General features: G+C 37.5%; 1 protein-coding gene across 7 annotated transcripts in view; it reads left to right on the top strand.

Moving 5' to 3' along the window:
* Window positions 1-26,614, top strand: part of INTS2 (integrator complex subunit 2) — a 52,418-nt gene that overhangs the window by 3,863 nt on the left and 21,941 nt on the right. For 6 of the 7 annotated variants that reach the window (XM_082860165.1, XM_082860170.1, XM_082860164.1 and 3 more), the window contains exons 4-15: window positions 1,308-1,410; window positions 2,245-2,358; window positions 4,385-4,515; window positions 4,763-4,936; window positions 7,973-8,199; window positions 9,871-9,996; window positions 14,510-14,581; window positions 14,669-14,783; window positions 17,030-17,098; window positions 19,694-19,828; window positions 21,187-21,363; window positions 22,742-22,850. In XM_082860165.1, the coding sequence (XP_082716291.1) occupies window positions 1,308-1,410; window positions 2,245-2,358; window positions 4,385-4,515; window positions 4,763-4,936; window positions 7,973-8,199; window positions 9,871-9,996; window positions 14,510-14,581; window positions 14,669-14,783; window positions 17,030-17,098; window positions 19,694-19,828; window positions 21,187-21,363; window positions 22,742-22,850 (1,552 nt within the window). The remainder of the gene's footprint in view (window positions 1-1,307; window positions 1,411-2,244; window positions 2,359-4,384; window positions 4,516-4,762; window positions 4,937-7,972; window positions 8,200-9,870; window positions 9,997-14,509; window positions 14,582-14,668; window positions 14,784-17,029; window positions 17,099-19,693; window positions 19,829-21,186; window positions 21,364-22,741; window positions 22,851-26,614) is intronic. The other variant, XM_082860169.1, reaches the window with a different exon arrangement.

The raw sequence follows: 26,614 nt of genomic DNA, 5'->3' as shown, positions 1-26,614 counted from the left end.
GTTGCTCTGCGGCATGTGGGATCTTCCCAGAGCAGGGCTCGAACCCGTGTCCCCTGCATTGGCAGGCAGATTCTTAACCACTGCGCCACCAGGGAAGTCCCTATTTATTTATTTTTATTGAAGATTTGCAATGTTATATTAGTTTTGGGTGTACATAGGTTACTTTAGGTCATGGACTTTTGGGTGATAATGGTTAATTGAAACTCTGAATTTTAAATTTGTGAATGTTAGGAGTTACCATACAGAGAACTAAATTGGATCTTCATATTAAGATGTCTTATATAAGATTGGGCCCAGAGTTTGAGAAGCAAATGTTTTGTACTTTGAGAATCTCAAGGTTAGTTAATTTATAATAAATAAAGTTTAGTTTTATCAATTGTGGACCAAAAAAACCTAAATTCTGTTTCCAAAGAAAATACTGTTGGGGGGGGCAGATTTAGTTAGTTCTAGATAGTTTTTAAGATGTGTTACAAATCTTAATTTTTTTTTCTATTACAAAGTTATTTACTTCAGCTCTTTTCTACTATACTGATAGTCTTTAATTTTTTCTTTTTCTTTTATGTTTGATTTTTCTTATTTTTTTGGTCACACCATGTGGCTTGCAGGCTCTTAGTTCCCTGACCAGGGATCGAACCCGGGCCATCAGCAGTGAAAGCACAGAGTCCTTACCACTGAACTGCTGGGGAATTCTTGACAGTCTTTAATTTTAACTAATATTTTCCTACATCTTTTTCTTAATACTGTACTTGATGCCTCTAATGAAATAAGTGACCTGCCTCCTCTGAGCGGTTTCCAGTTTTTCAGTTCAGCACCCTTCAGCATATGGGAGATGTAGCAATGAAACTTCTGTAGGAAATTTTCAGAAAAGCTGGTTGGTACTTTTGATGACCTAAATTTTTATTCTTTGTTTTTCCCACACTTCATTTAGAACATGAATTTATAGCTGTTATACTGCTTTCAGTTTATAGTTTTTTAGCTTTTTTTTTGAACTACAACTTATGTAGGTAGCATTCTTAGTTCATTTCTTTGGCTTGTCTTATCTTTAATTCCAGATTTCTCCAAATATTTGTATAGATATAAATTATCAAGACTCATATTGCATGTCTGGAATAACAATGTGACTTGACTAATTGTGGTTAAATTGGTACGTTCATCCAGTACTGCATATTCTACTGTAGTATATTAATGACTTATTAAGAGACATGGTCTGTAAGCTCAAAAAATAATTACAAAAATAGTAAGGGGTCTAATTCATTACCTGAAATTAAGAGAGTTCATCATTTCTTTTTTCTTTCTTTTTTTTAAAGGTATCTGAGTCCAATGGAGAATTTTTTTTCAAGTCATCTGAGCTATTTGAGAGTCCAGTCTATTTGGAGGAAGCTGCAGATGTACTTTGTATTTTACAAGCAGGTACTATAATGAGTGCTAAGATAAATTTCAGATATAGTTTCTTGTTAAATGATACTGTGTAACTTCTTAACCTGGAGTGTTGTGCTATTTTAAGGTTCACCTAATTAAGAATGTACCTTAAAAGTTTAGGTCAAAAATGACTAATAGTAGGACAATGATTAAGTAAATTATATTATTTCCATAGTATAGCATACTGTGCAGCCATTAAAGTGGTGTATTTGAAGAAATTTAATCATTTTGGAAAATGTTCACAATATGTTAAATGAAAAAAGCAAGTGGCAAAATGGTAAGTAGAATATAATCCCAGTTTTGTTAAAAGTAATACCCATAGGGGGATTAAAATAAAATCTTTCAAATTACTAACTTTGAGTGATGGGATTAGAGCTGATTTTATTTATATTCTTTGCACTTTTTGTATTTTCTGGGCTCTTTATAATAGGTATGCATGATCAGAATTAAAAGATAGAGGACATAAAAATGCAGAGAAAATTTTCATGAAAGTAACTCTTTTGACCAACACTGTCCACCACAGCGATGACAGTGTTCTGTGTTGTGCTGTCTAGTACAGTAGCCACTAGCCACATGTGGTTATGGAGTACTTGAAATGTGGCTAGTGTGATTGAGGAATGAAACTATTTTTAATTTAATTTGATTTTAATTTAAATAGTCACATGTGGCTACTGGCTATCCTACTGGACAGTTCAACTCTAGACTATGAAAAGAAAGTACTTTAATTACTTTTAAATGACATTGGTGAAATGTCAAAAGATGTTTAATGTATGATACAATGAAATATCCCTCCTTAGTAGTAACACTGATTTTGTTTTCTTATAGAGCTCCCATCCCTGCTTCCTATAGTTGATGTAGCTGAAGCCTTGCTCCATGTTAGAAATGGTGCCTGGTTCTTGTGTCTGTTGGTGGCCAATGTTCCTGATAGTTTTAATGAAGGTAAATGTAATTTTAAAATGGGATATTGAAGAGATTTGCTTGGGCATGTACAGGACCTTTTTTTTTTTTATATAAATTTATTTATTTTTGGCTGCGTTGGGTCTTCTTTGCTGTGTGCAGGCTTTCTCTAGTTGCTGCATGTGGGGGCTACTCTTCGTTATGGTGTGCGGTCTTCTCATTGCAGTGGCTTCTCTTGTTGTGGAGCACGGGCTCTAGGCTTGCGGCCTTCAGTAGTTGTGGCACGCAGGCTCAGTAGTTGTGCCCCGCGAGCTCTAGAGCACAGGCTCAGTAGTTGTGGCACACGGGCTTAGCCGCTCCTTGGCATGTGGGATCTTACCAGACCAGGGCTCGAACCCATGTCCCCTGCATTGGCAGGCGGATTCTTAACCACTGCACCACCAGGGAAGTCCCTAGGACCTATTGTTTGAGCTAAGAAGAAACACTTATAGGGTTTTATTTGAGATTTTATTTTTTGAAAATTTATTAGTGCGTATTCATTGTAGAAATGCTGAGTTTAGAGAATTCAAAATTGTTTTGAGGTTACAGATTTAAGTACAGTGAGTATGCAGCAAAATTTTTTTTTTTTGGCCATTCGTCACCAGTGCTATAATAGGGAAGTAAAAAATACTAAAGAAATAGAATATATAATCCCTGTGTTCCGTGAACAAAGGGGAGAGAACATGTATCTGTGAAATAGCCAAAGAGCAGTACGAGATATACGTAATCAGAAATACCAGCAATCAGACCTTTGTTTTTTAGCCTTATTGCTATCAGCTTGCAGAAAAGTATAGGGTAGAAATTGAGAAAAATCAACTGAAATTTTCGCCACTATTTCAAACTGCTAGTGACTGAAGATTGTTGTTTGGGTCTGAGTGAAATAAAAATTACATTTATTGAGCAAGGTAATTCGTGAATTGAGAGTCAAGCAGAAAAAGATGCTGGATCTGGGGGGCATAATTTCTTTTTTTTTTTTTTAATAAATTTATTTATTTATTTTTATTTGTTTATTTTTGGCTGCACTGGGTCTCTGTTGCTGTGCGCAGGCTTTCTCTAGTTGCAGCGAGTGGGGGCTACTCTTTGTTGCAGTGCGCGGGCTTCTCATTGTGGTGTCCTCTTTTGTTGCGGAGCACAGTCTCTAGGCACGTGGGCTTCAGTAGTTGGGGCATGCAGGCTCAGTAGTTGTGGCTTGCGGGCTCTAGAGTGCAGGCTCAGTAGTTGTGGCACACGGGCGCAGTTGCTCCGCAGCATGTGGGATCTTCCGGGACCCGGGCTTGAACCCCTGTTCCCTGCATTGGCAGGCAGATTCTTAACCGCTGTGCCACCAGGGAAGCCCCGGGGGGCATAATTTCTAACCTTGTCACTCACTCTTTGTGTGATCTCCATCAAGATACTTAACTTCTCATTTGAAAAATGGAGGTATTGATAATATTTCCCTTTTGTTTCTAAGAGATTTACTGAATATTACATGATAGGTTTAGGTTGACCTTTCAGCTCTTAAAGATGTCATTCTGTTGACTTTGGTAATTTTTATCTTTATTCCTTTGTACATGTTCCTTTTTTTCCTCTGGCTACTTTTATTTGTTTTTTTTTTTTTTTTTATCCCTTCTGGCTACCTTTAAGATTTTCTCTTTATCACTGGTTTTCAGAGATTTGATTATGATGTGTCTTGGTATGATTTTCTTAGTGTTTATCCTTCTTGGGATTTATTGAACTTCTGGGTTTTTAGTTTTCATCAAGTTTGGAAAAATTTCTTCAAATATATATATTTGTCTTTCATTCTCTTTTTCTGAGACATTACAAGTATGTTTGACTATTTGATGTTCCACAGGTCACAGTTCATTTTTTTGAGTCTCTTTTCACTCTTGGCTTTATTTTGATCAGTTTCTATTGCTATGTTTTCAAGTTTCCTGATCCTTTTCTTCTGTAGTGTCTAATCTGCATAAATGAGCGATTCTCAAGACTGAAAAAATTGTTTCTGATATCCTACTTACAAAGCTTAAGGTAATAGAGCCTATTAAATGTTCAGTTTGTAGGGGCCTGATCAAAAATGGAGAACGACAAGATGAAGAGAGTCTTGGAGGAAGGCGGAGGACGGATGCCTTACGCTTCTTATGTAAAATGAATCCTTCTCAGGCCCTGAAGGTCCGAGGCATGGTGGTAAGAGATCTTATTATTTTTCTGAGATAAAAGCCTTTATATTAGGACCAGGAACTCTTCTCAAGATGATTTTAGAATATTATAGAGATTTGGAATTATAGTTATAGACGGGATGTATTACCTTCTTCTGTGGGTTTTTATGTTTTGTGTTATGTCCTCCCCTAAACTTCAGATGCTTTAGATTCTGGCTCATCCTGGCCCTTTTCCTTATGATACTGAATTCAGTTTGTTTTCTTTGCTCTGTTAGGTGGAAGAATGTCACTTGCCAGGTCTTGGAGTGGCTTTGACCTTGGATCATACTAAAAATGAAGCTAGTGAAGACGGAGTGAGTGACTTGGTTTGTTTTGTTAGTGGTTTACTTCTTGGAACAAATGCGAAAGTCCGGACTTGGTTTGGAACTTTTATCCGAAATGGACAGCAGGTGAGGGAGAAATACGTGTATAGACCAAGGATCAGGCTGTTATAGTAGTTAGTAAGAGAGGAAGAAACACTTTTAGAATGATGTCATTAAGTCCGTGGTTCTCAAACTTCTTAGTCTCAGGACCTCCTAACATTTAAAATAAATCATTGAGAACTCCAAAGAGCTTTTGTATGGGCTTTTTTTTTTTTTTTAATTTAATTAATTTATTTTTGGCTGTGTTGGGTCTTTGTTGCTGCATGCAGGCTTTCTCTAGTTGCGGCGAGCGGGGGCTACTCTTCGCTGTGGTGTGTGGGCTTCTCATTGCTTTGGCTTCTCTTGCTGCACAGCACGGGCTCTAGGTGCATGGGCTTCAGTAGTTGTGGCACGTGGGCTCAGTAGTTGTGGCTTGAAGGCTCTAGACTGCAGGCTCAGTAGTTGTGGTGCACAGGCTTAGTTGTTCCACAGCATGTGGGATCTTCCCAGACCAGGGCTCGAACCCGTGTCCCCTGCATTGGCAGGCGGATTCTTAACCACTGTGCCATCAGGGAAGTCCCTGTATAGGATTTTATCTATTGATATTTACCATACTAGAAATGAAAACTGCAGTTTTTGAAATATTTATTTATAATTCATTGAAAAATAACAATAATAATCTCATTAAATGTGACTATAACATACTTTTTTAATGAAAAATAACCATATTTTCCAAAACAAAAATTTACTGAAAAGAGTGGTATCATTGTGCATTTTTGCAAGTCTCTTTAATGTCTGGCCTTTGGAAAAACTGCACTGTATACTTGTGGGAAAATGAGTGAAAAAGATCTGTAATGTTAAGGAAATATTTTTGACCTTCTGGACCCCCAAAAGAGTATTGGTAATCTCCAGGTTTCTGGGTCAGCCACGTGAGAACTGCTACGTTAGGTTGCTACATTAGGTCATCAATACAAGTTGTTATTGTAGTCTGTAATTTTAATATGTGTGTGTATATTATTATTATTATAATATTATTGTGGTAAAATATACATAATGTAAAATTTACCATTTGAATCATTTTTAAGTGTACAGTTCAGTGACATTAAGTACATTTACAGTGTTGTGCAACCAACATCACTATTCATTTTGAGAACTTTTTCATCATCCCAAACAGAAACTCTGTACCCATTAAACAATAATTTCCCATTCCTCCTTCCTCCCAGCGCCTGGTAATCTCTTTTCTACTTTCTGTTTCTATGAATTTGCCCATTCTAGGTACCTCGTATAAGTGGTATTTCTCTTTTTGAGTTTGGCTCATTTTCCTTAGCATAATGTTTATTTTGTTTTATTTTTGGCTGCATTGGATCTTTGTTGCTGTGCATGGGCTTCCTTTAGTTGCGGCAAGCGGGGGCTACTCTTCATTGTGGTGTGCGGGCTTCTCATTGTGGTGGCTTCTCCTGTTGCAGAGCATAGGCTCTAGGTGCGCGGGCTTCAGTAGTTGCAGCGCGTGGGCTTAGTTGCTCCATGGCACGTGGGATCTTCCCGGACCAGGGCTCGAACCTGTGTCCCCTGCTTTGGCAGGCGGATTCTTAATCACTGCACCTCCAGGGAAGTCCCTAGCATTATGTTTTTAAGGTCCATGCATGTTGTGGCATGTGTCAGAATTTCCTTCCTTTCTAAGGCTAATATTTTATTGTATGTATCTACTACATTTATCCATCCATCTATTGATGAATATATATTATATTTTGCAACAGTTTTTAACTTGCAAAATGTTGTACTTTTTCAAAAAACATCTCATGGTAACCCTGTGAATAGAGTCCTGTCCCTACGAAGAAACTAATGCAGAATGGTTTTTAACTTGTTGAGGTCAGTGAGCTTGACAGTAACATGTATACTGCTTAGACCCTTCTTCAGTCTTTTTTTTTTTTTTTTTTTTTGTGGTACGCAGGCCTCTCCCCGCTGTGGCCTCTCCTGCCGCGGAGCACAGGCTCCAGACGCGCAGGCTCAGCGGCCATGGCTCACGGGCCCAGCCGCTCCGCGGCATGTGGGATCTTCCCGGACCGGGGCACAAACCTGTGTCCCCTGCATCGGCAGGCGGACTCTCAACCACTGCGCCACCAGGGAAGCCCCCCAGTCTTTTTTTTTATGCCATGAATTCACCATACTTTTCTGTATCCAAGTTTTACTTTACTTCTAGCCCATTTGAAAACTAATTTTAAACTTTGCTTTTGAAAAGGAAGTGAATATTTCTAGTATTCCTTCTATATGTCAGGCACTGTGCTAAGCACCTGGTATGATCCGCTTGTTTGTAATTGTTCTTTGTGTGCAATAAACTTTTCTTATTTGAACCTTATATCATTAATAAAACAGGCTTACCATATTTTACTTTGAAACACTCTAAAAATAATAACTAACTTTTGCCTAGTCCTTTACAGTTTAGAACTGCTTTCATATTTACTATCTTTGTTCGTTTGTTCATCTGTTTAACAAATATTGAATGCTTGCTGTATGTCAGGCACAGTATGTCAGGCCCTGATGAGTAAGAGATGACTGGACATTATCCCTGCCTGAAGAACTGGGGGGGGGTGGTAGACTTGTAAACTCCTAATTAGAGCACTCCTGGGAGTTAAATATTATTAATAAGATATTCATCTCCTTGTCATTTAAGACAAGGGGTTCAGAGAGGTTAACTTATATGCCTAAAAGTACATAATCAATTAATAGCAGAGCTTTTGTTTCCACTCAAGCCCTTGTGTCTTCACAATCTGAGCACTTTGTACATATGACTCCACTAGTCATTATGTATTTGAAAGCATCATTTACATGATGTCTTACATCTCAAATTGTTATTAATTTAGTATTTTCTGTGCAACCAGTCCAAATTAGGGTGAGTAGAGTATTTGTCAAATCCACTGAATTTGCTGGATGGATTAAAATGAGATTCTGCAGTTATGATAGCCTCAGCCTCCTCAAATGGATCAGTTTCAAGTGTTTAAGTGGAGAGCTTTGTTTGAACTTCCTTCTGACTTAGTAAGTGCTCCATGCTTTCTTCCTTTTGTGGCCCATATTTTTCCCTTACAGAGAAAAAGAGAGACCAGTAGTTCTGTCCTTTGGCAAATGAGAAGGCAGCTTCTTCTGGAGTTGATGGGCATTCTTCCCACAGTAAGAAGTACCCGCATTGTGGAAGAAGCTGATGTGGAGATGGAGCCCAATGTGTCTGTGTATTCGGGGCTGAAAGAAGAGCATGTTGTGAAAGCCAGTGCACTCTTACGTCTGTACTGTGCTTTGATGGGGATCGCTGGACTCAAGTATTCAATAATTTGATATTTTACCTTTTTGTCATTTTACTTTCTTGTTTCTAATCCCAAGAAAGTGAGCCACAGGCCTTTTATTCAGAGGATTTGGGTTTTCCATTGGGCTTAGGTAGTGAGCTCACCTATATCAAGAATGAAGGCCTCAGGCAAACATTCCTAGCTGGGATTTATCCATCTATTTTGGTCTGATTGTAAATAGAATTATGTAAATATGGGAGGAGCGAGAGCAGTTTAAGAAACCTATGACTCTACCACAGCTTGACGTGACTATCATGAGCGATCTGTGAGTTATCCTTTACCTAGGCCATGCAGCTAGTTGAAGTAAATGTGTTCTGTTTCCTTTTACAACTGAGATCATAGATTGTTTAAAATTGATATGATGCGATTATTAAGCACGAGATTTCTTAGTTACTGGACTACATCCTTTTGAATACTGTCTTCAACTGTCATACATATAGTCCTCACTTTGCATGTCTCTGTTAACATGAGTTTCAGTTACCACACTTTAGTTAAATAACACTGCTCCCTCAACAACTACCATGATACATTAACCAAATTATTGTATAAAGTACAAACTTTGCTGAGAGCTTTTTAAGCCACAAATCACTGTGTAAATAAAAGAGGCACATCATGAGCAGTGACCAATCACATCATTTCTTTTAAAATCTTTCAGTAACTAGTCAATGTACAAGTATTACTCAGTTCATGAACAGACAGCAAAGTGAGTAGTAGTATCATCTCCTTGTCTCTCAGTGAATAAACCCATGTGATATTTTACAGAAATGGATAATTGAAAGAGGGAATTGGCCAATAAAAATGAAAGTGTAGCAAAGAAAGTAGTTAACGCTGGAAGTGACATTTGAGCCAAACGTAAATAGAAGAAACAGCTGACTGTGAGAATGTTGACAGTGCTGCCATTTGAGAGACCCTAGATACGTAGCCAGGTGAACTTAGTGAAGCCGAACTTGAGGAAAGTCATTGTGACAAAAAGGATGAAGACCCAGAGGACTGATGCTGACAAAAATCTTCACATTAAAGGAATTCTCAGATATTTCATGACTGGAAGTACAAAGGATAAAATATTGGAAGCTGATCCAAACTTAGAAGGGGGTATGATAATTCATCAAGGCTTAGAGAAGATGCTCACTCCATATTATAAGTTATATAATGAGAAGATGGCAAGGGCTGTTCAAACTACTCTTGATAAATCTTTTACAAAGAAAACACTTTAATTCCCAATGTTTCTAATATATCCAATTATAGAATGCTGTATAAATATTAGTTTTACTATTTAAAAAAATTTCCCTATTCATTGTAACCAACAGAGTTTTTAATGTCCTGACAAAAATTTTAAAAGTTGTGGAACAGCTGTAATTTTCCCCATTGATTATTAAGATCTTGATGCAGTTTCAGCTTGCATCGTTATTTTTATGGTCCCACACTACTGTGCAAAGTGGGGACTACCTGTATTTGTGTCTGAGGGAAAACACTGGTTGTGAATTCAACAGTTTTGCTTTTGACGTCTTAAGATATTAAAGATTTTATAAATAGTGAGGTACATTATAAAGCTCAAGATTTGTATCTGAAAGGTTAAACTGTTGAGAAGTCCCTTCTTCCTTCTCTCAACTGAAAAAAGCAAAACCTAATAATGTATTCCTTTTTTAGACCAACTGAGGAAGAAGCTGAGCAATTACTGCAGTTGATGACAAGCCGTCCTCCTGCCACACCAGCTGGGGTTCGCTTTGTTTCACTTTCCTTTTGTATGCTCCTGGCCTTTTCTACACTTGTCAGGTACCCAACTATATAATTGTACTATTTTCTCAAGGTCTGCTTTTGTTTATTTATTAAAACACATGTAGAAAATTAATTAGGAGCTTACTACAAAATGGTCTAAGATAGGGACATTGGTATTATTTAATAAAGGGATATCAGTAGCATCTCCTGTATGCCAGTTATTTTATTTGTGTTTATCAAAGTTTCATGTACACATTGTTTAAAGGAGTCAAAAGAGTTCTTCAAGATTTGAGGCAAATTGTAGTCCTTATTCCCCCCTCTCCCTGTTTCCCCTTCCCTAGAAGCAGCTTCTTTCAGTTCTTTCAGCTGATTCTTTTGGTTTTTACTACCACATCTTTATTAACATGTTTGTATTCACTACATCCTGATTTTTCGTTTTAGGAGTATTTGTTGACTTCCCACTATGAGAATAAGGAATTAGTTCTCTCTTTTCTCTCTGTCCTCAACATATCTACACATCCTTTCTATCTTCCCATTCTCCCAGTACAGTTATTATTTTGCTTTGACCAATACATAGTTGTTTATGTTACACTATTGGAAGCTCAACCAAGCAGTAGATGATTACTTTTCTTTTGCAAAACTTGTTTCTCCATTAATAATTATCCTGTGTTTTTGTTCTTTGTTTTTCATTTGCTCTGTATTTTGTGTGCTCACATTAATGCAATCTCAAACTCTCTGCCAATCTAAACCTCCTCTCAAGATGTTCAGACTCATTAGATATTCTGCCAGTTTCATTTTCTTGAGGAAATCTCTCCTGGAACATTTTGACCTCCCATCTGAACTGGCTACCTCTGCACCTGGTACACAGCTCTCATCTGGGAATTGCTCTTCACTATTATTTTGGGGACTTGCTTCAGCTGTCCTTTGTTGGGTCTTCTGTTTCCTGCATCTTATGTCTCCATCTTTTTACTTTTTTCTTTTATTTATTTATTTAGTTATTTATTTGGCTGTGCCGGGTCTTAGTTGAGGCACTCGGGATCTTCCTTGTGGCATGCGGTATCTTTAGTTGCAGCACGTGGGATCTTTAGTTGTGGCATGTGAGATCTTTTATTTGCAGCATATGGGATCTAGTTCCCTGACCAGGGATTGAACTGGGCCCCCTGCATTGGGAGCGTGGAGTCTTAACCACCGGATTACCAGGGAAGTCCCTCCATCTTTTTTAATTTGCTCCCTCATTTTGCTTCTTTAGAATGGGTATGTGAGAGGTAAATTATTTTAAGACTGGGTATGTCTGAAAATGTCTTTATTCTGCTTTGACACTTGATTGATAGTTTGATGGGGTATAGAATTCTAAGTTGGAAATAATTCCCTTTGAGGATTTTGAAAGTCTTGCTCTATTGTCCTCTAACTTCCAATGTTACTGTTGAGAAATCTGATGACATTCTGATTCCTGGTCCTTTTTGTGGCTTGTTCTTTTTAAATATGGAGTCATGTAGGATTAGCCTTTTGTCCCTAGGGTTTTTTGTTTTGTTTTATTTTGTTTTTTTTTTTGCAGTACACGGGCCTCTCACTGTTGTGGCCTCTCCTGTTGTGGAGCAACAGGCTCCGGATGTGCAGGCTCAGCAGCCATGGCTCACGGGCCCAGCCGCTCCGCGGCATGTGGGATCTTCCCGGACCGGGGCACGAACCCGTGTCCCCTGCATCGGCAGGTGGACTCTCAACCACTGTGCCACCAGGGAAGCCCTGTCCCTAGGGTTTTGAAATTTCTGGATGATATGCTTTTGTATGGGTCTGTTTTGTCTTTCATCTTAGGTTGTTTTTTTTTTTTTTTTTTTTTGGCCACGCCACATGGCTTGTGGGATCTTAGTTCCCCGACCAGGGGTCGAACTCAGGGCCCTGGCAGTGAGAGCTCTGAGTCCTAACCACTGGACCTCCAGGGAATGCCCTTATCCTAGGTATTTAGTTAGCCCTTTTAACCTGGAAACTCACAGTGTTCAGTTCTAGGAAATTTTCTTGAACTAGTTTGTTGGTAATGTCCACCACATGGGTTTTCTCTGTTTGAAACCTCCTCTTATTTGGATATTGGACTTCCTGAAATTATCATTTTATCTTCTTATTCTTTCTTATTTTCCTTATCTTTGTCTTGTTCTGCATTGTAAAAAACAGCTTTATTGAAACACAATTTACATACCATAAAATTCACCCATTTTAAAGTGTACATCTTAATAAACAATATAATAGTTTTTAGTATATTTACAAAATCATGCAACCATTACCACAATGTAATTTTAGAACATTTCAGTCACCTCAGAAAGATACTGCCTATACTGCCTTTTAGGATTTGTTCTCAACCTTGTCCTCTAATCCTATTTAGTGTTTAATTTCTAAGAGCTCTTTTTTATTCTGATCTTTTTTTTTTTTTTTTGTGGTACGTGGGCCTCTCACCGCTGTGGCCTCTCCCACTGCGGGACACAGGCTCTGGACGTGCAGGCCCAGCGGCCATGGCCCATGGGCCCAGCTGCTCCGTGGCACGTGGGATCCTCCTGGACCGGGGCATGAACCCGTGTCCCCTGCATCGGCAGGCGGACTCCCAACCACTGCGCCACCAGGGAAGCCCTGTTTCTTTTTTATACTGTCTGCTGCTTCATCGTGGCATGGTTTCTCTGATATTAATCAAAATGATTGAAGGGGTTTTATTTGTTCTGTTTCTTTTCTCTAAGTTTCTTTTTTTCTGCCTTTTTTTTGTTCTATATTTTTCAAGTTAGAAGCTTTTTTTCAGGTTTGGTAATTCTTGATTGTCTGTTCATATTTAAGAGTGGGAAACTAAAAAGCAGGTTAGAACTTCTGAATGCATAGATGGGAAACTCTTGGGCTTTTCAGAGTCTTAGAGAAGACTGTTGTCTTGCTTGGGGAGTGGAGGCCTATAAATAAAGTGAGGGTTAAGGGCTGGGATGTCTCAGACTGCAGTATAAGCATTCACATAATTCTTCTACTTTCAGAAAGGTGCTCTAGATATCCCTGATTGTCCGTCAGTTCAGAGACACCCTCTTTTACTATATCCAGAGAATAGATCTCTAGTCTCCTCTCTACTGGGGGATGGGTATTCATCTGGGTGTGTAGAATGGAGGTGATTTGGAGGTCTACTGCTCATATAGACTGTCTATATTTAGCCTCTGTCTTCATTCTCACTCCCAGAACTGCCTGGAGTTGTCAGTTTCTGAGGCCTTTGGGGATTCTGTGGTGTAAGTGGTAGATTGGTTTTCCCACCTGTCAGTTTAGTATTCTGCTTTCTCGGGTCTGCTAAGTCAGTTATCACTCATCTGTATTGGCTCTGTCTTCCAATATTTTGTGTTGTTGTCCCTCATCATCATCCTATGCATTTATGCCTTTTAAGAAAATCCCTTTAATGTAGTTTGAATTGTGTGTTTCAGGAAGGTATGAAATTAAGTACGTGAAATGAAGTACTTTCTTTTCTCTTTACCTGAAGTAGTTTCTTGCTTTTTTAAAAAATTTATTTTATTAAATTATAATTGATTTACAATGTTGTGTTAGTTTCTGGTGTATAGCAAAGTGATTCAGTTTTATATATATATATATAAAACCTGAAGTAATTTCTAAGCATTGTCTCTAATCCTCATTACTTCTGTAAGGTGGGTATTTTTATCTTTATATTATACATAGGAAAGCTAAAGTTCAAAAAGATTATTTAAATTTCTTGTTCAGGGTCACACTAACAGTGATTAGCAGAGATGGGATTCCCACTCCGATCTGGCAGGCTCTAAAGCTGTAATCTTTCTACTACATAACACTGTCTTTTATTAGTGGAATGATTTAGGTGTGGTTGAGAGTGACCTTTTTAATTTTCTTAGCTTTGGGTAGCAGGCTTTGTAGTTGCTTTTCGTTTTACCTGTTTATACTGCAATGAAGTAGAAGGAGATCAATGAAAATTATTTTTAAAAATCAAAATTATTCCCTTTAAACTTAAACAAGTCATTCTTGTTGGTGTGTTTTTATAACCATTTTTCATATCTGATGAGCCCCTGCCTGTTTCTTTTTACTTTTTGAATAGTGATCACTTTTTTCTCTGTCATTTTGAGTTCTGCTCAAAATGCTTCTATAAACTAAATTTCATTTTCCAGGTAAAAGATGGTCTGAGTTATTACTGTCCTTGTACTCAGTTTGTGACTTTTTGATGATTAAGTTTTAACACTAGATTTTTTTCTATATGAAATAAGTATCAGCTGTTAGTATGTACAGTTATCCTAACATTTTAATCCCAAAGGACCTTTGTTTTTCCAAGGAATGTGAGGACGTTTACTCTCTCCAACCTTCAAATGCAGTAACTGAGACTTTGAGAGGGTTTGACTATTCATATTCATAGAGAAAAGTAAAGGTTCTCATTCTTCTTTTGTAGAACTGCTTCATATCTCAATGACAATTAATGGCCAATTCAACAAGCCATTATTTTGAGGAAAAAATAATTTCTACCAAAAATAATTCCAGAATGATTTTTTATTCTTATGCTAGTATATCTGACTTAAACCAGTGACTTCTGATATGTTTTATATAGTACGCCTGAACAGGAGCAGCTAATGGTAGTGTGGCTAAGTTGGATGATAAAAGAAGAAGCTTATTTTGAAAGGTAAGATGACTTTTTGTTTCAGTTAGCTGAGTAAGTTTTTCTTATCCCTTTCTTTGGAAATTCATATTTTCTTTTCTGTTTCAACAGTACTTCAGGCGTCTCTGCTTCTTTTGGGGAGATGTTATTGTTGGTTGCTATGTACTTTCATAGCAACCAACTTAGTGCTATCATTGACTTGGTCTGTTCTACTTTGGGGATGAAGGTAATTTCTTTTTATCTTCTTTCTAAAGACGGTGTTTCTAAGCTGGACATTTTCTTGTAATGTTAAGTAAATAGATTGTTTTCATTTTGAAATAATTTTAGTTGTTTAATAGTTTGAAACTATCAAGAGCTCTTAGGAAAAAATACATTATGAAAACACTATTCACAAGAATAATAGGTGTTCTATGTAGAAAACTTAGAAAACACAATAAAGAAGGGAAAGATATAATTCCATGTTCAGAGATATCAGGTACTGTTAATAGTCTGGTATCTGTTCTTTCTTTAAATTGATATACATATTTTGTAATTTTAATGAATTTACCAATATATGATAAGTACTTCCTCATATCCATAAATATTCTAATACAATATAATATTTTTTTTTTTTTTGCGGTACGTGGGCCTCTCACTGTTGTGGCTTCTCCCGTTGCGGAGCACAGGCTCCGGACGCGCAGGCTCAGTGGCCATGGCTTACGGGCCCAGCCGCTCCGCAGCATGTGGGATCTTCCCGGACTGGGGCACAAACCCGTGTCCTCTGCATCGGCAGGCGGACTCTCAACCATTACGCCACCAGGGAAGCCCTAATTTTTAATGGCTGCATTGTAGTTCATCATATGGACCGATCATGATATTCTTAATGGATCTTTTCTTATTTGCCATGTAGATTTTCCAGTTTCTGAATAATGCTTAGATGAATATCCTTATGTATGTAAATATACGCACAGGCACTCATACATGTATATCTTCAAACACTTTTTGGATTATTAGGATGAAGTTCTAGAAAGCAGTACTAAGTAAAAGTATGGTGATGTTAAGCTGCTTAATGTGTATTGCCATATTATCTTCCAGAGAGATTATACCAGTTTAACTGTTCTCATTAGTGAATGAGAGTGCCTATTTTCCTAAACTCTCACCATCACTGGGCATTACCATTCTTTTTAATCTTTGCAAATATGGTGAAAAATCGTCTTACTTATTTTGCATTTCTTTGATTACTAGTAAAACTATGCTTATTATTTTTTATAGTTACAGTTTATATAGAAGTTTTTTTGGGTAGTTTTAAAAAATCTATGTGTTTTAGCTGGTTTATTTCTTTTGTGAAAGGCTTATTGACGTCCCAGTTTTTCTATAGGGATTTTTATTGATTTATTTTTCCTTTTAGTGATTCAGAAGGGCTCTTTATATGTAAATGATATGCTCTTATGCCTTATATAGCATATTGGGTTGGCCAAAAATTTCCTTTGGGATTTTCTATAACATCTTATGGAAAAACCCGAAGGAACTTTTTGGCCAGCCCAATATTTCATTGATTTCAAGACATATTTTACCCAATATTGAAACTGGGATTCATTTCACAGTTGATGTGTAATGTTAATGTGGTAGTGTTTCACCTCTTTTTTTCTTGAAAAGCTACTATTAAATCTGTGGTGCATCTTATAATCCTTATTGTCTTTAAAAGTGAAGAAGTACAGGGCTTCCCTGGTGGCGCAGTGGTTGAGAGTCCGCCTGCCGATGCAGGAGACACGGTTCGTGCCCTGGTCCGGGAAGATCCCACATGCCGCGGAGCGGCTGGGCCCGTGAGCCATGGCCACTGAGCTTGCGCGTCCGGAGCCTGTGCTCCGCAACGGGAGAGGCCACAACAGTGAGAGGCCTGCGTACCGCAAAAAAAAAAAAAAAAAGAAGAAGTGGAGAAGTACAATATAATATGTCGCAGTTGATTTTTCCCAGTCTTTTTTGCCATGTGAAAATTATTATTTTCAATGTGTTCAATACATTAAATATTTCTTTTGTGGTTCTTACTTTGTTTTTCTGCTTAGAAATAGTTTTCTTTGCTTAGGTTTATAGAAACGGTCACCTATATTTTCTTCTAGTGTTTTTGTGGCCTCATGTTTTAAATTTAAATTTTTAATACATTTGGAGTTGATTTTGGGTATGGTGTCATGTGCAAATCTTTATAGGTATTATCCAGAAAGATAGCTATCCTACCTCCATTTATTGAATAATCCACTTCTTCCTACTGACTTGAAATGCCAATAATGGTATATTTACTAAGTACTTTTATATGTTGGTTCAGTTTCTGAGGAAAACCACACTTTAATGTTGGGTTTGAGAAGCTACTTCTGAAATAGAGTATTTGAACATTAATTTTATATATCACAGTCATTTTAGATAATAAATTTACCAGAGAAAATTGTGCTTTATATATTTTATTTTCACATGCTGTTGAAATTCTTTTGGTTGTTTTAGATTGTAATTAAGCCAAGCTCCTTGAGCAGGATGAAGACTATCTTCACACAGGAAATTTTTACTGAGCAGGTACTTCTTTTAACTTTATTCTTAGGTACTTCTTTAACTTTCTTTTACAACATTCTTTGGGGAAAAACTTGTATGTTTCAGTTTAGGAGCATTATATAGTTTTTTTTATTCCTTTTTAGTTTCCAGTGATGATTTATTTAATCTTAGAAACTTCTGTAAAGAATAATCCTATTTAAAATTTACTTTTAAAGCTATTTACTACATACAAAAGCATGTAATAAATAAATTTACATATTTTGGAGACTTTGAATAGATACTTAAGAATATAGTCTTAGATATTGATGGTAGCAGTCTCACATAGGGTAATCAACTGGTATTGTCAGGAGAAAAATAACATAGAAACCTATTTAAACCTTTTCAGCTGTGAGGTGCATGTCTAACTAGATGATAAGCTAGAGTCTAAATTTCTTATTCTAGTATTTACCTGTTCTTATTTAGTTTTAGCACTTTTGTCCATGGGTAATCCTAATGATATTTTATTTTTCCAGTGATGGAGACTATTCTTTTTTTTTTTCTTTTTAAAAAATTGAATTATAGGTGATTTACAATATTGTGTTAGTTTTAGATATATAGCAAAATGATATGGTTATACATATATATGTGTATATATCTATATTCTTTTTTTATTCTTTTCCATTATAGTTTATTACAATATATTGAATATAGTTTTCTGTGCTATACAGTAAATCCTTATTGTTTATCTGTTTTATATATGATACTGTGTATCTGTTAATCCTATACTCTCAATTTATCCCTCCCCATCCTTCCCCTTTGGTAATCATAAGTTTGTTTTCTATGTCTATGAGTCTGTTTCTATTTTGTAAATAAGTTCATTTGTACTGTTTTTCAGATTCCACATATAAGTGGTATCATACAATATTTTTCTTTCTCTAACTTACTTCACTTAGTTTTTTTTTTTTTTTCCACTTAGTTTGATAATCTCTAGGTCATTCCATGTTGATAAAAATGGCATTATTTCATTCTTTTTTATGGCAGAGTAATATTCCATCACACACACACACACACACACACACACACACACACACACACACACACGCACACACCATTCATCTGTTAATGGACACTTAGGTCACTTCCATGTCTTGGTATTGTAAATAGTGTTGCCATAAACATTGAGGTGCGTGTATCTTTTTGAATTAGGGTTTTTGTCTTTGACGGAGACTATGCTAAAATTTAAAATTAATTCCTGGGACTTCCTTGGTGGCGTGGTGGTTAAGAATCCGCCTGCCAATGCAGGGGACACAGGTTCGATCCCTGGTGCAGGAAGATCCCACGTGCTGCAGAGCAACTAAGCCCATGCACCACAGCTTCTGAGCCTGTGCTCTGGAGCCTGCAAGCCACAACTACTGAAGCCCGCGTGCCTAGAGCCCCTGCTCTGCAATTACAGAAGCCACTGCAGTGAGAAGCCCATGCACCGCATCGAAGACCCAATGCAGCCAAAAATAAATTAATTAAGAAAATAAATAAAATTAGTTCCCAGGTTCATTTATTGATTTAAATCTCATAATACAAAAATATGTATATCTTAAAAAATGAAATATTTGAAAATACTCATAGATCTGTAATTCTTGCTTCTTTTTTTTTTTTTTGGCGGTACGTGGGCCTCTCACTGTTGTGGCCTCTCCTGTTGCAGAGCACAGGCTCCGGACGTGCAGGCTCAGCGGCCATGGCTCACGGGCCCAGCCACTCCGCGGCATGTGGGATCTTCCCTGACCGGGGCACGCGGACTCTCAACCACTGTGCCACCAGGGAAGCCCAATTCTTCCTTCTTTTAGTTTAATTAATGTTCTCGGGAATTCCCTGGCAGTCCACTGGTTAGGTCTCTGCCTTTTCACTGCCAAGGGCATGGGTTCAATCCCTGGTCAGGGAACTAAGATCATGCAAGCTGTGTGGCGCAGCCAAAAAAAAAAAATTCTCATTCCTTTACCAAACTCTGCCTTCTCCCATCAATGCACATACACTCCCACATAACAGTCACACATAGGATGTAGGAGACTCATAAGTTATTTTTCATGTGTTTAGTTTGAACTAACTGGAAGACACCTTTGGGGAGGGTCTCTGAAAGACAATTAGTGGTCTGTGCATGACACAATGAGAATAACAATAAAAATTCCTGTTTATATTTATGTGATACTTTATAAGTCACATATATTTTTCCAAAGAAATTTATTTCCCTCTCGCAAAAACCTTTTGAAGCAAGTAAGACAATATTGTCTCGTTTTGTAGATGTGAAAATAGACTCAGAGATAAAATGACTTAGCTAAAGTCATTGAGCCCAGATTTTATGATTCCAAATTTTATATATTTTTTAACCTTACTCTAACCCCCATCAACATATCTGTGTTCAGAAGCAACTTTTAAAATGTAGAGAACTTTACAAATACCTAAATATTTGTATGATGCTACCTCATCACTCAAAAATAATTAAATCACGTAATAATTGGTTTTTATCATTCCTTCCTGAGGACCACATTTGTATTAAGTTTTGACAGTCTACCTGGCTAATCCTCCCTCTTTCAGAATAATTTTATATTTGGTTCTGTCATATGTATTAATACTATTTTTCCCTTTTAGGTTGTCACAGCTCATGCAGTTCGTGTCCCTGTCACCAGCAACCTGAGTGCCAACATTACTGGATTTTTGCCTATTCATTGTATTTACCAGCTTCTGAGGAGTCGTTCCTTTACAAAGCACAAAGTATCAATAAAAGTATGACCTTACATTTATATTTCAAGCTACAACCTAAGTTAATGCTTTCTTCCCAGTTCCGTTTCAGTTTGTAGACCTTTGCTGTGGGTTTTGTGTGTGAAGTGTGTCTAGTTACTAGTCGTTTATATAGTTACAGTAATTAGGCTCTCAATTTCAGATTTTTTTTTTAAATTTTTTTTTGCGGTACGTGGGCCTCTCACTGTTGTGGCCTCTCCCATTGCGGAGCACAGGCTCCAGACGCGCAGGCTCAGCGGCCATGGCTCACGGGCCCAGCCGCTCCGTGGCATGTGGGATCTTCCTGGACCGGGGCACGAGCCCGTGTCCCCTGCATCGGCAGGTGGACTCTCAACCACTGCGCCACCAGGGAAGCCCAATTTCAGATTTTTAAAACAGTATAACTGTTCAGTTATTTACAAAATGTACACTAGTACCTTTTAAATTCTCAGTAATATCGTTTAGCTATTTCATTAAACCTTAGTAAAAATTGCCGTTTTCTGTACTTGGTTTTGTTCACCAAACTGAGAAAGTTGCTGGTTAGCCATGACCAGTATTTGTACATTTGTCATAAGGATATCTAACATCTAACTTGAACATATTTTTGATATGTTTTCAATTTGTTATGTAGTTGGCTATACCAAACAGTTAAAAGGTCCTCTAAAGAAAAGGCTGAACCCCAGGAGGTAAAAGAAATCTGTTTGGACCATTTCTAAGAGGCAATTTTATTTATAAAGAACCATGAACAATATATACATTGATATATCACATTTAATTATCCTTGTTATCATGATTTAGTGAAGTTATTTTCCATCTTGATTGTATCGTCTGCTTCTTTATATTTTTAGCAATATAATAGATAAGAATTAAGAGTCCAAATGCACACCCAGCGTATCTTCTTGGCCTCTATTTGTGTAGATAGTTAATCTCCCATAAGTGGTTGTCAGAGTCACTTTCTTAATCTGTCTGAGGGTTTGTTGTGAAGAGCTGTCCCTCTCGCTAAATTTCTTTCTGTTGTGGGGTCTTCTACAGCAACACATATGGTGCTCTAAATGCTGATATAGAAGGGACTTAACAGTGTTTTTCCCACTACTTGAAAACTAATAGATTAAAAACCCGAAGTCCAAACTCAAAACTCATCATTTTAGATTTATCTTCCACTTCATGGTATTCTCAACTTTAGGGTATAAAAGTATTTCCTATTTTTAAATCAAAGACAACTGTGAAACTGGATAATTAATAACTGCTAAAAGTTAATAGTTTCACTGATTCATAAATAATGTAAAATTATATGTGCTTTTAAAATTTTGCTTGCCTTTTCTTATTGCCATAATTGATTTGGTGCCTGCAACCTTCTTTTTTAGGACTGGATTTATAGACAGCTCTGTGAAACCTCCACTCCACTCCATCCTCAACTACTTCCTCTGATTGACGTGTACATAAATTCTATACTTACTCCTGCATCTAAATCTAATCCAGAAGCCACAAATCAGCCAGTCACAGAACAGGAGATACTCAATATTTTCCAAGGAGTCATTGGGGTAAAATAGTGGCTTTTCTACATTTATTAGCTTATTTTTCTTTTATTCTTTGGACTGACTCCATGTTTTTTCCCTGATTATTAGAGGAGAACAACTTCTAGGTGGTTCTGAATTTAAGATGGTATTCAGTTTTTTTAGATTACTTATAAATATTAAAAGAATGGTATTAGTTCCAAGTAGTTTGTTGAATAGGCACTTTTTGAGGAATTCTTTCAAGAGCTCCATTTTCCTTTTGTTTTTTTTTGGCCGCGCTGTGCCCCTTGCATTGGGAGTATGGAGTCTTAACAACTGGACCTCCAGGGAAGTCCCAGGAGCTCCATTTTAAAGCTTAAGGAGTGCTGTGGAAGTTGTGTGTTTACCAACGGACTACATGACATTTCCACACATTCAACCAGCTTTATTTAGTTTCCTGGGGATCTGAGATCTACCTAGACTATTAATGGAAAACTTGAAGAAAATCTTTTTTCTCCAAATATACTTAACTGTCCAATATCATTTTTAGGAATTATTTTCTTTGTGGTAATTTCAGAAAATACTTGAGACTCCTGTAAAGCTTTTTGAGAAGCAGCCTGATGGGGCTGCTGTTGCCTTTTTTTCCCTATCTTCTTATTTTTGTGGTACGTGGGCCTCTCACTATTGTGGCCTCTCCTGTTGTGGAGCACAGTCTCTGGACGTGCAGGCGCAGCGGCCATGGCTCATGGGCCCAGCTGCTCCGCGGCATGTGGGATCTTCCCGGACCGGGGCACGAACCTGTGTCCCTTGCATCGGCAGGCGGACTCTCAACCACTGTGCCACCAGGGAAGCCCTATCTTCTTTTTTTTTAAAAAAACAGTAACTTTTTAAAAATTTTATTTATTTTTGGCTGCGTTGGGTCTTTGTTGCTGCACGTGGGCTTTCTCTAGTTGCAGTGAGCGGGGGCTACTCTTCGTTGCGGTGCATGGGCTTCTCATTGCGGTGGCTTCTCTTGTTGCTGAGCACGGGCTCTAGGGCACGCGGGCTCAGTAGTTGTGACACGTGGGCTCAGTAGTTGTGGTGCACGGGCTTAGTTGCTCCACGGCATGTAGGATCGTCCCGGACCAGGGTTCGAACCCATGTCCCCTGCATTGGCAGGTGGATTCTTAACTACCGCATCACCAGGGAAGCCCCTTCCTATCTTAAAAACTGTTAAGCATGTTGCTTTTCATCTCCCAAGCCATCTCAAATTTAACTTAGACTTCAAGTTGTCTCTTTGAGTTTAATGCAAACACAGCAACACTTCTCCCAACTTGTTCGAGCTTGGGAGCAGCAACACTGAATAATCTATTTTGAATGTTTTTGCTATCAAAAAGCACTCATGAAATTTAACAGTATTTTAAAGTATTTATAATATTACCTCCAGGGTGACAACATCCGCCTTAATCAGCGTTTCAGTATCACAGCACAGCTTTTGGTGCTTTATTATACACTGTCTTACGAAGAAGCTCTCCTAGCAAACACAAAGACTTTAGGTAAGTTGTGCATAGGCGAATGTTTCTAGTGATAGTTCATCTTATTTGCTTATATTTTGTTACTCTCTAGGCTGCTGTATGAGAAAATAAGGTCAAATATTCTAACAAGCTCCAGCATCATTCTACAGTCTTTGCAATGGAGGCATTGTGTACTCTGATGCATAAATACATGTATGTGTGGGCATATAACCACCTCTTAAGGCTCAGTGCTGCTTTTAGCAGGCTGAATTAATGGATAACTGAATTGTTTGTATTTTAACAATTTTAGTGACCTTACTAACTAAATGTAAATTAAGAGATAAACCTAAAGGAACTGCAACTGAAATATTTTTACTTGATTTCAATCTGTGCCCTATTCTTCCTTCCATTAGTGTGAAGAGTAACAGTCTAATCAAAGCAGTAGAAAAAACTAGTAGTAGGTTTTCCTTTGCCATTGAAATTATCACTGAACTAGGCTTTCAGACTTAGCTATTTCATATAATATCAGAAGGTTAGATTTAGCATAAATGATATCAGTATAAAGTAGTATGTTTTCCTCTATTTGAAAAAGAATATTCACCTGTATTTTAGGCTTGTTAAATATATTTAGTTCCATATTTGAAACACAAAGAGTGTCATTAAAAAGTCGTAGGCATTGAGTATATAATGCAGGGAGAATTCTTTTAAGGGAGGTTAATTTGTCATAGCTGAGTGGTTTTACTTTTTGAAAGTTATAAATTAAAGTTACTCTTCAGTGTGTGGCAGACCAGTTTCTTTTATTTTTCCGAAGTATTGTGTTTTAAGTATTCTGTGCATTTCTCGGCTGCTTTCTTTTCTGACTACAGGTGTCAGGGTTGTACAGATGATATACCACAACTGTAATTATAGTCTTTGTCATATCGCGGACAAGATGGGCTAATAATAAGCATTAGGGGGCTCCCACTTTTATCCACATGTAATGAATTCTGTTAAGGAATATGACACTTGTGATTTAATGGATAGTAGGGGAATGAGTTACAAGGAGGTATTCTGGGGAGAACTCAGACCATTAATACTGTAGCAGGGGACTAAGATACACCCTTAGTTTTTGTTTAATGTCTAGCAAAAAAAATCTTAATACAGAAAAGTACAGAGACTAGTGTAGCCAACTTTTGTGTATATACCATGCAGAATTAACAGGTCACTCAGAATATTTTGGACTGGAAGGACCTTTAAAGATTATGTATCCCAGTTCCCAATGACATGCTCAGTTCAACCCTGGTTCGTGTGAAGCTGCTGTTCTTTATGCAATAGTCTGATGGATCTTAATTGGAAAGTTAAGGATTTTAGGTTAGGAGTACAACCCAGCCTGGATTGAGTCTTGGAAAAGGAACTGGGAGATTAGAGGAAAGTTGTTAGGTTTTTCTAAGATTCTAGGCAAGAGATGGTGGTGGTCTGGACTGGTAGCAGTGTATATGTATTTTTTTCTTTTTTTTTTTTTTTGGCTGCGCTGGGTCTTCATTACGGCGCGCAGGCTTTTCTCTAGTTGTGGTGAGAGGGGACTATTCGTTGTGGTGCACTGGCTTCTCATTGCGGTGGCTTCTCTTGTTGTGGAGCATGGGCTCTAGGCACACGGGCTTCAGTAGTTGTGGTGTGTGGGCTCAGTAGTTGTGGTTCGTGGGCTCTAGATCGCAGGCTCAGTAATGGTGCAGGGGCTTAGTTGCTCTGTGGCATGTAGGATCTTCCTGGACCAGGGATCGAACCGTGTCCCCTGCATTGGCAGGCAGATTCTTAACCATTGCACCACCAGGGAAGTCCCTGTATATGTATTTTGAGGGTAGAGCTGAGAGGTTTTGCTGATGGATTCATGAGGTTTGAGAGACAGGAGCCAAGGTTGATGTGGAGGCTTTTGGCCTAACCTATAAAATGGCTATGGACTGAAATAAATGAGCAGGTATGTGGGGGATCAGGAGCTCGTTTTGGATGTATGGAGTTTGAGATGTCTGATAGACTTTCAAGTGGGGATGTTATGGAAACAGTTGTAAATACTGGCCTAGAATTTAGGGGAGATACCAGCACTGAAGCTTTGAGATTCTTCAGCATATATATGGTATTTAAAATCATGACATTAAGTAAGATTACCAAACGGGAAGGTTTTGGAGGAGACTCAGGAGGATGTGTTGTCCTGGATGCCAAGGAAAGAATGTTTCAAAGAGGAGAGAGAGATCACCTGTGTAAAATGATGTTGATAGATCAAGTAAGGTTAGGACTCAGCTGATGACCACATATAGCTTGCTGGAGGTCCTTTGACCTTTACAGTTTTATTAGTAAAGTGAACACTTGTTTTTAGGATGAAAGCCTGATTGTAGTGGATTCAAAAGAAAATTAGAGGAGATATACTGGAGACAGTGTGTACAGACAGTTCTTTTGAGGAATTGTAAAGAGAAGGAGAGAAATGAATGTGATAATTGGAGAGGAAAATGAGGTCAGGAGAGGACTTTTGTTTTTTTTCTTTTTAAGGTGAAAGAGCTAAGAGAATGTTTGTATTCTGTTGGGAGTAATCTAGTAGAGAGGGAAGGCTGATGAGAGAATCCCTGGAGGGATGTCCTTGATAAGTGAGAGGAGATGGGATGTAGAAGACAGATGGAGGGATCAACCTTTCCTTGGAGAATTTTTTCCCATAGTTCAGGAGATTTTTTTCTAGTCTAGTTTCTTATCTCCACAGGGAATAAATAATTGGAGAATATGTCACAACATGAGAGAATTTTGCTTTTCCACAGCCAAAAAAGATAAGTATTCTTCCTCAAATTTATTCCTACCTGTGAAGTTGTGTTGTAGTTTCAGTAGCTTGTTAACTGGTCTGTGGTTTTGGCCTTTATATTAAACATTATTAGCAGCCACCAGGTAGCTGTAGAAGCTCAAATATGGAATTCTGACACTTGAGATAGAGCCAAGTATTAGAATATCATAGTCATTAGAAAATGGGTTTGTATATATACATATTTTTTCACATATGCATATTTTTGATTTGTTTCAAAATATTTATAATACATGTGTATATATTAATTTTAGTTAAATAGTGTATTGATCCAAAAGAATATGTGTAAGAAATAATAATATAATAAATCCCTGTGTACTAATACCCAATTAAAATATGAGCATTACCATTACATTTCCAGTTTTTATACTTAAAAGTATTTCCTATTTATTATATCTGAAGACTTTATTACTAGGTAAAAGTTTGTTTTTACATGCTTTTCAAGTGAAAACAATACTAATGAATATTGAACATATGAGAAACTGTTTATCGGCTCTTAAAGCAGCCAGTGGGATCCTAAACACAGTCTCACTCTTAAGTAGCTAAAAGTATTACTTGCTTAACTCTCTCCCTCAAGCTTAACTTCATTTAAAAACAGGGTCTGGCTGCCTTTTCTGCTTCAGTCCCGTTTCGTGTGAAGTTTCCTCCTTTGTCAGCAGCAGAACAAGACACATACTGTGGTATTTGGGAAACTGTAATGTTTACTGCCTCTGAATTCCTGAACTTGAAGTTTTTCTTTGCACTCGATAGTTAATTATTTTCTTCCTAGAAGAAAGTTAACTCTAACTGCCTCTATCAAAGTGCAAAAACCTTTAAGCAAACACTGGCAGATGTTTTTTCTTGGCAGCTTGAAGTTTCAGTGCTGTAAAATCAAGTTTGACCAAAAAACGTTCTAAGAGTTAAATGATTGTAGTGTAGAGTAACCGTATAAGAATTTTAAACTTATTTCGTTATTTACCTGATTGCTTTCATATCTTAATGCAAAAGA

Source organism: Leucopleurus acutus, assembly GCF_964270905.1.
Source record: "Leucopleurus acutus genome assembly, chromosome: 19".
Classification (NCBI taxonomy): Eukaryota; Metazoa; Chordata; class Mammalia; order Artiodactyla; family Delphinidae; genus Leucopleurus; species Leucopleurus acutus.
This window is presented reverse-complemented; position numbering and strand designations above follow the sequence as displayed.